Source organism: Lasioglossum baleicum, chromosome 17 (genome assembly GCF_051020765.1).
Source record: "Lasioglossum baleicum chromosome 17, iyLasBale1, whole genome shotgun sequence".
Taxonomy (NCBI): domain Eukaryota; kingdom Metazoa; phylum Arthropoda; class Insecta; order Hymenoptera; family Halictidae; genus Lasioglossum; species Lasioglossum baleicum.
Window position 1 is genome coordinate 2,211,273 of NC_134945.1, and position 12,415 is coordinate 2,223,687.

General features: G+C 39.4%; 1 protein-coding gene across 1 annotated transcript; it reads left to right on the forward strand.

Moving 5' to 3' along the window:
• The first annotated feature begins 638 nt into the window (after positions 1-638).
• LOC143217565 (uncharacterized) lies at positions 639-5,679 on the forward strand. Its single transcript, XM_076441975.1, has 4 exons — positions 639-2,242; positions 2,409-2,701; positions 2,798-2,970; positions 3,183-5,679. Exons 2-4 carry the CDS (start codon positions 2,409-2,411, stop codon positions 3,251-3,253), a joined length of 537 nt encoding a protein of 178 aa, XP_076298090.1. The 5' UTR covers positions 639-2,242; the 3' UTR covers positions 3,254-5,679.
• Positions 5,680-12,415: the final 6,736 nt, after the last annotated feature.

Genomic DNA, 12,415 nt, shown 5'->3' on the forward strand with positions numbered 1-12,415 from the left:
TTGTGCGTGCCAATGTATGAAATAAGTAAAGGAAAGTAAGTAGATATAGAAAGTAAGAAAGCATGTATGTAATAATTAAAGGAAAGATTAAATAAGCAGTGCTGGGTAGAATTCAAATATATTTGTAGAATTATAATATGTAGATACGTACATAAGTTTCTATAACAATAAAAAATGGGAATATTGAAAACTCGACTCTTAACAGTTCTGTTTTTTTTTTCATTTATAAATACTTGTTTATAAAGTAAACAATCTGGTTCGTGGATTTCGAATGTGGTGTAAGCATTGGTCTTTGTAAGTTTGACATACGTGGAATTGCAACCAAGTTGTCATAATGTCGTGTTATCTGTGTTTGATCTGAAGTGCCAAATGTATATGTTTAGGAATTCTTGTGATGGGTCTGTCGCATGTACCGGGACCAATTAATGTTTGAAGTGTAGAAATGAATGGTTTTTGGAGTGTGCAATAAATTTTAGGTTATAATGTTTTTACTCGATATATGGTTTCGATAGTAAATTTGTGCAGGAAGAGTACATTAATTATATGTAGATATAACACGTGCCACGGAAAAATGAGTAGATTGTTCGATTTTTAATATTAATGTGATTGTGAATTAAAATATTGACAACGAAGAGCGAAGGACTGAAAAATTACACGAATGTATAGAATTGATTTCACAGCTCCCGAATAATTCTGTGTGAAAAAGATAATTTAGATAAGTATTTTTTGCCTATAAAATATTATCATTTTTCTGAGTAATGAATACGATACTTTGTGATTTTTTATATTTTTCTTTTACATGTGGTGTACGAAGCATATCTACTAGCTGAACTATTTTAATTGGAACGCACGGTCATATCCTGATTATTGCAAGGATAATGTTCTCACGGTGAGTAATATGTAGCTTGTGATCTTGAAAACCATTATATTCTTAGATAGAAAGCATTAATAATTGAAGTTTATACGCGACATATATGATCGTGCTTTATACAATCTTTTTTAAACCAGTTAATCAGCGTGTAATGTCACAGCAGCGTTTAGAATGATAACTGTAAATGTATACTGAATTTCCCCAATCAGATGTACCTTCTTTGATATAGATATATAATCCCTTTTACTTGTCATTTTAACTACATAATATAATGTGAGAAGTAAACCTTGCGGTTGAGTTTTAATTCTTGTATTTTAAATTATCATAAACGCTCCGTAATTTGTGCGTGCCAATGTATGAAATAAGTAAAGGAAAGTAAGTAGATATAGAAAGTAAGAAAGCATGTATGTAATAATTAAAGGAAAGATTAAATAAGCAGTGCTGGGTAGAATTCAAATGTATTTGTAGAATTATAATATGTAGATACGTACATAAGTTTCTATAACAATAAAAAATGGGAATATAGTAATCTCAACTCTAAACAGTTCTGTTAAAATATATAAGTTTATGAAAGAAGAGTACATCAATTAAATGTAAATATAAGACATGCAACGGAATTCGTAGATTATTAAATTTTTGAAATTAATGTGATTGCGAATTAAAATAGTGACAACGAAGAGCGAAGGACTGAAAAATTACACGAATATGTAGAATTGCTTTCACAGCTCCTGAATAATTCTGTGTGAAAAAGATAATTTAGATAAGTATTTTTTGCCTATAAAATATAATAATTTTTCTGAGTAATGAATACGATACTTTGTGATTTTTTATATTTTTCTTTTACATGTGGTGTACGAAACAGAATTACTAGCTGAACTATTTTAATTGGAACACACGGTCAGATCCTGATTATTGCAATGACAATGTTCTAACGGTAAAAAGCATTGATAATTTAACTTTCTATTCTTTGTATGATTTGAAATATTCATAATATGGAGAATAAATAATAATTATCAGTAGATAAGAAACATTTTTTAATAAATTTTAGTGCAAATTTCATCCCGATATCTCTGATGGTTCAAGAGTTATAGTAAAATGTCAGGATCCAACCTGCTGTGTTCGGTCGTCGTATGCTGTGTATCGCGCGGTGCAGCATTCAAACAAATTTTTAACAACATTCCTTGTTAGAACTAATTTTACGGAAAGTTTCTATCTATGTCAGCGATAATATCATCGACCATATTTTCATTTTTATGTTCTTCAGAATCATTTGTTTAGTCAGCGACCACCATTTGTTATTTCATCTGACGCACGCAACGCGTAGCTAACGAATATTACAATACAATATTGTTAGAATCAATTATATTCAAGGTAATGATCGTATTTTCATATTCATTCTATAAAATGTGTAATCGTAATTTTACCGTGTCGTCAATGTTTTACCAATTTTTTTACATATGTTGAATTATGGCTGTTTAAAATTCATTGTATTGCCGATAATATTTTGTTTCTCTCAAAGTAATCATACTGTTAATAGATGGAAAAAATCGCAGGTAAAGTGAAAGGTTCTTTTTTCTTTGTACACAATGATTACGTGTACAATAAAGATCATCGCAGTGAAAATATTTATCGTTGCAACACACGACGCACCACACGATGTTGTGGGGCTGTGATGGTTCTCAGCGATGGGACTATTACGCTATTAAAATCCCACAATCATTCTAAATTGTTTCATACAATCCAGCGGGAGAAAATGAAAAGTGATATGCTTCAACTATGTCGGGAGACATTGATCCCATTAAAAAAAATCTTCGATGACATCTGTAGACAGTAATTATTGTACCATATTTTTGAAAGAAACTTTGAACAATATGAAATAGATTTAAAAATTATCAGAAAACTAAATAAAATTCTTTTTTTGTGTAGGTATCCTATTGCTGCAAGCACATTATCATATAACAGTATAAAAGCTGTACTTTTCCGAGAAAGACAAAAAAGCTATCCACAAGTTGCGCCTAATTTAATCGCCATAAATGACTGCATTGAGACTCATTCTATCATGGATAACATTACTAAAATAGTAATAAAGGATGAAGAGGGTAAGAGAGTCTGAAAGACTCCTGGTGTTTGCCGAATTTGTTGAGAAGCTTATTGTAGTCTGAAGCTTGCGTGAATTCTTGCTTATGAGATATACCGGTTTACTGTGCAGTTTATGGACAGAGAGAGTTTGCTCTTTTTACAAAATCCGTTATATCTCGTAAACAAAGATAGATCAAGCATATGTTTATATGAATTTTTTTCATTGTTTTAGACGTACAATCAGTTTCTGAAGTGGGTCTCACATATTCTGTTACACCTTGTATAATATATGTGTATGTATAGACACATAAGACAAACACACAACATTATGTCAGTGTTTAAAGTGTGTATAGTGTATATTATTATTAATATATAAGGTATTTCTAGGATTTTGTCTACTCTAATATTGCTGTTGTTTTTGCAAATCCAAATGTTTATTACACTGAGAAGTAACTTGTAAAAGAATTAGCAAATTGTGCGATTCGTGTTTTTTCAACTTTTTGAAGTAATCGACGATTTTTCACTAATAAATGAGTATAAATGTGTTGATATTGGAATGCCTCTGTGCCGAAAATTCATGATAATTTGAATGAGGCTATCAAGAAATACACTTGATATGACCTCTATTACTCTCAAGACAAAGAAAATATTTCTATAGAGATTTACTTTATTAATTATGTTCCAAGTCAAATATTTTTCGAGCGACTGCTGACCAGATGTAGCATCCTTACTTCCAGCACGGTATTTCATTACCCTGAACTTACGCTACTTGGACAGGCAACGACCGCTTCTTGTAAGATAACAAAGATATTGGTCAGACAAGAAAATATTAAATTTATTAGTCCTTCAAATTATTATGAATTGTCTGGTCATTTCAAGATCAACATACGTGTTTAAAATCCATTTTTTTAAATCAGCTACACTAGTAAAAATGTGTCGCTGTTACAAAAAAAATCGTCGATAAACTTTAAAACTTGAAAAAAATTTTCTTGACGGAAAAAAACATGAAAATGAAAACAACTATTGTTTTGTATATTTTGTTATTTGTAAAAGTAATGAAGACATTAAAATGGATGAGATAAACGAAATACCTGGTATTCATATAATATGTAGTATAGACATAATACTGAATGTATATATGTATTATGTATCAACGAATTATATAATAGTTGGACTGTTTTTAATTTCTTAGAAGGAACAGAAAATGTTAAAAAATGTTCTTCCGAAAGTTGTTTCATATGAAGGGGGACATAATGTGATACAAATATTCTTTTAATACGAAATAATGGAAAAGATGTATATACATATATTATATTTTATTTCTATTCAATTCTATACAATTTGCATTTTATTTCTATTCAAGGTTTTACCTCCTAAACCACCAATTGCACAACTTTATATTATTCACATTGTATACATGGATACCGTAAGTATAATATACATTACCAAAGTATGTTATTTTAGTTTGTTATACTATAATTATATGATGTGTATAGGCAATGTTGGGCAAATTTTATTTTGATTATCGTACAAAGAATAATGTAAGAATTTATTCCTGAATCACGAGTAACGATATTATTTGGAGAAAAATTATTTATTAGTAACGAATAAATCTGTATCGTAATAAATAAATACCCCAGACAACCAGGGCTGCACCGGGCAGCAATGTCGCGTTTTGGATCCCTGCTGCCGCGAGGCTGCACGGAAAACGGTGGGGGATTTTGCCTCACCGTAAGAGGGCAACACAGTCGCGCCAAAGTTTCGAATGCCGTACGCAGCGCCATACAGGCACGTACAGGCCTTGTACTAGGGAGCAGGGGGTCTCTCGCCCCGGTAAGGTGATACAGACTTACAGAGCTGGTCGCGCTGATGTGGATCTTCCACATTAAGATGTCGGTAAAGTAAATGTCTATTGTACAAATGTGTAGCAGCAGCAGCAGCAGTCTTTCTTTTTACTGACAAAAATTAATATTTTTATTTAAATTACATACTACATACTATCAGGTCGTTCGGAAAGTAATTTTGTTTATCGTGTAGGGATGGCAATGCTTCCGTTTGTCATTACTAGACTGCGGATCTTTCTGCAAAATAAAAAATGTCAGCGTCGATTACAGGAAATAGAAACTAAATTGAATTGAATTATTTCTTCAGCAAAGGAGAAAACGAAATGACTTTCCGAACGACCTAATACATTAACATATTACAATAGGAGAGCTGCATAAAGTCTAAATAAAATCAATCTCATCATTTTCATACAAAGAAACATTTACCAGTTACTTTTAAGGTTCGGTAGGTGTAGAGGGTTGAAACGTCTTCGTGCAAAAAAAAATGTGTCGTAGAAGGGAAAAGAAACTTAATTTATAATTTTCGGCTCGAGCGCGTTTCCAGCTACCCGAGTGCATCGGGCTGCCCGGGAGTGTCTCGATCTCGTCGGGCGGGTTCGGAAAGAATCGGACAAGTTCGGGCGAGCGAGTTTCCGCGCTACTCGAGATTCAATTCTGCGTTCGCACCAGTTCGCACGAACTTGTCCGCTTCTGTCTGACGTCTGAACGCGCTCGACGAAGTCGAGCCACTCTCGGGCCACCAGGCCACCCGATGGTGTGTCACGGATAGTCTGCGGATCTTTCTGCAAAATAAAAATTTACTATATCGATTGCAAGAAATAGAAATCAAATTGAATTGAATTGTTTCTTCAGCAAAGGAGAAAACGAAATGACTTTCCGAACGAGCCAATACATTATAACATATTACAAGGAGAGCTGCATAAAGTCTAAATAAAATCAATCTCATCACTTTCATACAAAGAAACATTTACCAGTTACTTTTAAGGTTCGGTAGGTGTAGAGTGTTGAAATTTATAATTTTCGGCTCGAGCGCGTTTCAAGCTACCCGAGTGCATCGGTCTGCCAAGGGGTTTCGAGCTGCCCGGGAGTGTCTCGATCTCGTCGGGCGGGTTCGGAAAGAATCGGACAAGTTCGGGCGAGCGAGTTTTCGCGCTACTCGAGATTCAATTCTGCGTTCGCACGAACTTGTCCGCTTCTGTCTGACGTCTGAACGCGCTCGACGAAGTCGAGCCACTCTCGGGCCACCGGGCCACCCGATGGTGTGTCACGGATAGACTGCGGATCTTTCTGCAAAATAAAAATTTACTATATCGATTGCAAGAAATAGAAATCAAATTGAATTGAATTGTTTCTTCAACAAAGGAGAAAACGAAATGACTTTCCGAACGAGCTAATACATTAACATATTACAAGGAGAGCTGCATAAAGTCTAAATAAAATCAATCTCATCACTTTCATACAAAGAAACATTTACCAGTTACTTTTAAGGTTCGGTAGGTGTAGAGTGTTGAAATTTATAATTTTCGGCTCGAGCGCGTTTCAAGCTACCCGAGTGCATCGGTCTGCCAAGGGGTTTCGAGCTGCCCGGGAGTGTCTCGATCTCGTCGGGCGGGTTCGGAAAGAATCGGACAAGTTCGGGCGAGCGAGTTTTCGCGCTACTCGAGATTCAATTCTGCGTTCGCACGAACTTGTCCGCTTCTGTCTGACGTCTGAACGCGCTCGACGAAGTCGAGCCACTCTCGGGCCACCGGGCCACCCGATGGTGTGTCACGGATAGACTGCGGATCTTTCTGCAAAATAAAAATTTACTATATCGATTGCAAGAAATAGAAATCAAATTGAATTGAATTGTTTCTTCAACAAAGGAGAAAACGAAATGACTTTCCGAACGAGCTAATACATTAACATATTACAAGGAGAGCTGCATAAAGTCTAAATAAAATCAATCTCATCACTTTCATACAAAGAAACATTTACCAGTTACTTTTAAGGTTCGGTAGGTGTAGAGTGTTGACATTTATAATTTTCGGCTCGAGCGCGTTTCAAGCTACCCGAGTGCATCGGGCTGCCAAGGGGTTTCGAGCTGCCCGGGAGTGTCTCGATCTCGTCGGGCGGGTTCGGAAAGAATCGGACAAGTTCGGGCGAGCGAGTTTTCGCGCTACTCGAGATTCAATTCTGCGTTCGCACGAACTTGTCCGCTTCTGTCTGACGTCTGAACGCGCTCGACGAAGTCGAGCCACTCTCGGGCCACCGGGCCACCCGATGGTGTGTCACGGATAGACTGCGGATCTTTCTGCAAAATAAAAATTTACTATATCGATTGCAAGAAATAGAAATCAAATTGAATTGAATTGTTTCTTCAACAAAGGAGAAAACGAAATGACTTTCCGAACGAGCTAATACATTAACATATTACAAGGAGAGCTGCATAAAGTCTAAATAAAATCAATTTCATCACTTTCATACAAAGAAACATTTACCAGTTACTTTTAAGGTTCGGTAGGTGTAGAGTGTTGAAATTTATAATTTTCGGCTCGAGCGCGTTTCAAGCTACCCGAGTGCATCGGTCTGCCAAGGGGTTCCGAGCTGCCCGGGAGTGTCTCGATCTCGTCGGGCGGGTTCGGAAAGAATCGGACAAGTTCGGGCGAGCGAGTTTTCGCGCTACTCGAGATTCAATTCTGCGTTCGCACGAACTTGTCCGCTTCTGTCTGACGTCTGAACGCGCTCGACGAAGTCGAGCCACTCTCGGGCCACCGGGCCACCCGATGGTGTGTCACGGATAGACTGCGGATCTTTCTGCAAAATAAAAATTTACTATATCGATTGCAAGAAATAGAAATCAAATTGAATTGAATTGTTTCTTCAACAAAGGAGAAAACGAAATGACTTTCCGAACGAGCTAATACATTAACATATTACAAGGAGAGCTGCATAAAGTCTAAATAAAATCAATCTCATCACTTTCATACAAAGAAACATTTACCAGTTACTTTTAAGGTTCGGTAGGTGTAGAGTGTTGAAATTTATAATTTTCGGCTCGAGCGCGTTTCAAGCTACCCGAGTGCATCGGTCTGCCAAGGGGTTTCGAGCTGCCCGGGAGTGTCTCGATCTCGTCGGGCGGGTTCGGAAAGAATCGGACAAGTTCGGGCGAGCGAGTTTTCGCGGTACTCGAGATTCAATTCTGCGTTCGCACGAACTTGTCCGCTTCTGTCTGACGTCTGAACGCGCTCGACGAAGTCGAGCCACTCTCGGGCCACCGGGCCACCCGATGGTGTGTCACGGATAGACTGCGGATCTTTCTGCAAAATAAAAATTTACTATATCGATTGCAAGAAATAGAAATCAAATTGAATTGAATTGTTTCTTCAACAAAGGAGAAAACGAAATGACTTTCCGAACGAGCTAATACATTAACATATTACAAGGAGAGCTGCATAAAGTCTAAATAAAATCAATCTCATCACTTTCATACAAAGAAACATTTACCAGTTACTTTTAAGGTTCGGTAGGTGTAGAGTGTTGAAATTTATAATTTTCGGCTCGAGCGCGTTTCAAGCTACCCGAGTGCATCGGTCTGCCAAGGGGTTTCGAGCTGCCCGGGAGTGTCTCGATCTCGTCGGGCGGGTTCGGAAAGAATCGGACAAGTTCGGGCGAGCGAGTTTTCGCGCTACTCGAGATTCAATTCTGCGTTCGCACGAACTTGTCCGCTTCTGTCTGACGTCTGAACGCGCTCGACGAAGTCGAGCCACTCTCGGGCCACCGGGCCACCCGATGGTGTGTCACGGATAGACTGCGGATCTTTCTGCAAAATAAAAATTTACTATATCGATTGCAAGAAATAGAAATCAAATTGAATTGAATTGTTTCTTCAACAAAGGAGAAAACGAAATGACTTTCCGAACGAGCTAATACATTAACATATTACAAGGAGAGCTGCATAAAGTCTAAATAAAATCAATCTCATCACTTTCATACAAAGAAACATTTACCAGTTACTTTTAAGGTTCGGTAGGTGTAGAGTGTTGAAATTTATAATTTTCGGCTCGAGCGCGTTTCAAGCTACCCGAGTGCATCGGTCTGCCAAGGGGTTCCGAGCTGCCCGGGAGTGTCTCGATCTCGTCGGGCGGGTTCGGAAAGAATCGGACAAGTTCGGGCGAGCGAGTTTTCGCGCTACTCGAGATTCAATTCTGCGTTCGCACGAACTTGTCCGCTTCTGTCTGACGTCTGAACGCGCTCGACGAAGTCGAGCCACTCTCGGGCCACCGGGCCACCCGATGGTGTGTCACGGATAGACTGCGGATCTTTCTGCAAAATAAAAATTTACTATATCGATTGCAAGAAATAGAAATCAAATTGAATTGAATTGTTTCTTCAACAAAGGAGAAAACGAAATGACTTTCCGAACGAGCTAATACATTAACATATTACAAGGAGAGCTGCATAAAGTCTAAATAAAATCAATCTCATCACTTTCATACAAAGAAACATTTACCAGTTACTTTTAAGGTTCGGTAGGTGTAGAGTGTTGAAATTTATAATTTTCGGCTCGAGCGCGTTTCAAGCTACCCGAGTGCATCGGTCTGCCAAGGGGTTTCGAGCTGCCCGGGAGTGTCTCGATCTCGTCGGGCGGGTTCGGAAAGAATCGGACAAGTTCGGGCGAGCGAGTTTTCGCGCTACTCGAGATTCAATTCTGCGTTCGCACGAACTTGTCCGCTTCTGTCTGACGTCTGAACGCGCTCGACGAAGTCGAGCCACTCTCGGGCCACCGGGCCACCCGATGGTGTGTCACGGATAGACTGCGGATCTTTCTGCAAAATAAAAATTTACTATATCGATTGCAAGAAATAGAAATCAAATTGAATTGAATTGTTTCTTCAACAAAGGAGAAAACGAAATGACTTTCCGAACGAGCTAATACATTAACATATTACAAGGAGAGCTGCATAAAGTCTAAATAAAATCAATCTCATCACTTTCATACAAAGAAACATTTACCAGTTACTTTTAAGGTTCGGTAGGTGTAGAGTGTTGAAATTTATAATTTTCGGCTCGAGCGTGTTTCAAGCTACCCGAGTGCATCGGGCTGCCAAGGGGTTTCGAGCTGCCCGGGAGTGTCTCGATCTCGTCGGGCGGGTTCGGAAAGAATCGGACAAGTTCGGGCGAGCGAGTTTTCGCGCTACTCGAGATTCAATTCTGCGTTCGCACGAACTTGTCCGCTTCTGTCTGACGTCTGAACGCGCTCGACGAAGTCGAGCCACTCTCGGGCCACCGGGCCACCCGATGGTGTGTCACGGATAGACTGCGGATCTTTCTGCAAAATAAAAATTTACTATATCGATTGCAAGAAATAGAAATCAAATTGAATTGAATTGTTTCTTCAACAAAGGAGAAAACGAAATGACTTTCCGAACGAGCTAATACATTAACATATTACAAGGAGAGCTGCATAAAGTCTAAATAAAATCAATCTCATCACTTTCATACAAAGAAACATTTACCCGTTACTTTTAAGGTTCGGTAGGTGTAGAGTGTTGAAATTTATAATTTTCGGCTCGAGCGCGTTTCAAGCTACCCGAGTGCATCGGTCTGCCAAGGGGTTTCGAGCTGCCCGGGAGTGTCTCGATCTCGTCGGGCGGGTTCGGAAAGAATCGGACAAGTTCGGGCGAGCGAGTTTTCGCGGTACTCGAGATTCAATTCTGCGTTCGCACGAACTTGTCCGCTTCTGTCTGACGTCTGAACGCGCTCGACGAAGTCGAGCCACTCTCGGGCCACCGGGCCACCCGATGGTGTGTCACGGATAGACTGCGGATCTTTCTGCAAAATAAAAATTTACTATATCGATTGCAAGAAATAGAAATCAAATTGAATTGAATTGTTTCTTCAACAAAGGAGAAAACGAAATGACTTTCCGAACGAGCTAATACATTAACATATTACAAGGAGAGCTGCATAAAGTCTAAATAAAATCAATCTCATTACTTTCATACAAAGAAACATTTACCAGTTACTTTTAAGGTTCGGTAGGTGTAGAGTGTTGAAATTTATAATTTTCGGCTCGAGCGCGTTTCAAGCTACCCGAGTGCATCGGTCTGCCAAGGGGTTTCGAGCTGCCCGGGAGTGTCTCGATCTCGTCGGGCGGGTTCGGAAAGAATCGGACAAGTTCGGGCGAGCGAGTTTTCGCGCTACTCGAGATTCAATTCTGCGTTCGCACGAACTTGTCCGCTTCTGTCTGACGTCTGAACGCGCTCGACGAAGTCGAGCCACTCTCGGGCCACCGGGCCACCCGATGGTGTGTCACGGATAGACTGCGGATCTTTCTGCAAAATAAAAATTTACTATATCGATTGCAAGAAATAGAAATCAAATTGAATTGAATTGTTTCTTCAACAAAGGAGAAAACGAAATGACTTTCCGAACGAGCTAATACATTAACATATTACAAGGAGAGCTGCATAAAGTCTAAATAAAATCAATCTCATCACTTTCATACAAAGAAACATTTACCAGTTACTTTTAAGGTTCGGTAGGTGTAGAGTGTTGAAATTTATAATTTTCGGCTCGAGCGTGTTTCAAGCTACCCGAGTGCATCGGGCTGCCAAGGGGTTTCGAGCTGCCCGGGAGTGTCTCGATCTCGTCGGGCGGGTTCGGAAAGAATCGGACAAGTTCGGGCGAGCGAGTTTTCGCGCTACTCGAGATTCAATTCTGCGTTCGCACGAACTTGTCCGCTTCTGTCTGACGTCTGAACGCGCTCGACGAAGTCGAGCCACTCTCGGGCCACCGGGCCACCCGATGGTGTGTCACGGATAGACTGCGGATCTTTCTGCAAAATAAAAATTTACTATATCGATTGCAAGAAATAGAAATCAAATTGAATTGAATTGTTTCTTCAACAAAGGAGAAAACGAAATGACTTTCCGAACGAGGTAATACATTAACATATTACAAGGAGAGCTGCATAAAGTCTAAATAAAATCAATCTCATCACTTTCATACAAAGAAACATTTACCCGTTACTTTTAAGGTTCGGTAGGTGTAGAGTGTTGAAATTTATAATTTTCGGCTCGAGCGCGTTTCAAGCTACCCGAGTGCATCGGTCTGCCAAGGGGTTTCGAGCTGCCCGGGAGTGTCTCGATCTCGTCGGGCGGGTTCGGAAAGAATCGGATAAGTTCGGGCGAGCGAGTTTTCGCGCTACTCGAGATTCAATTCTGCGTTCGCACGAACTTGTCCGCTTCTGTCTGACGTCTGAACGCGCTCGACGAAGTCGAGCCACTCTCGGGCCACCGGGCCACCCGATGGTGTGTCACGGATAGACTGCGGATCTTTCTGCAAAATAAAAATTTACTATGTCGATTGCAAGAAATAGAAATCAAATTGAATTGAATTGTTTCTTCAACAAAGGAGAAAACGAAATGACTTTCCGAACGAGCTAATACATTAACATATTACAAGGAGAGCTGCATAAAGTCTAAATAAAATCAATCTCATCACTTTCATACAAAGAAACATTTACCAGTTACTTTTAAGGTTCGGTAGGTGTAGAGTGTTGAAATTTATAATTTTCGGCTCGAGCGCGTTTCAAGCTACCCGAGTGCATCGGTCTGCCAAGGGGTTTCGAGCTGCC

Excerpts from the sequence above, each read along its gene's own strand:
- LOC143217565 (XM_076441975.1), top strand. The coding sequence starts at position 2,409 with ATGGAAAAAATCGCAGGTAAAGTGAAAGGTTCTTTTTTCTTTGTACAC. Across the intron at positions 2,702-2,797 it reads TTCGATGACATCTGTAGACA|GTATCCTATTGCTGCAAGCA; the intron begins GTAATTATTGTA and ends TTTTTTGTGTAG. Across the intron at positions 2,971-3,182 it reads AGTAATAAAGGATGAAGAGG|ACGTACAATCAGTTTCTGAA; the intron begins GTAAGAGAGTCT and ends TCATTGTTTTAG.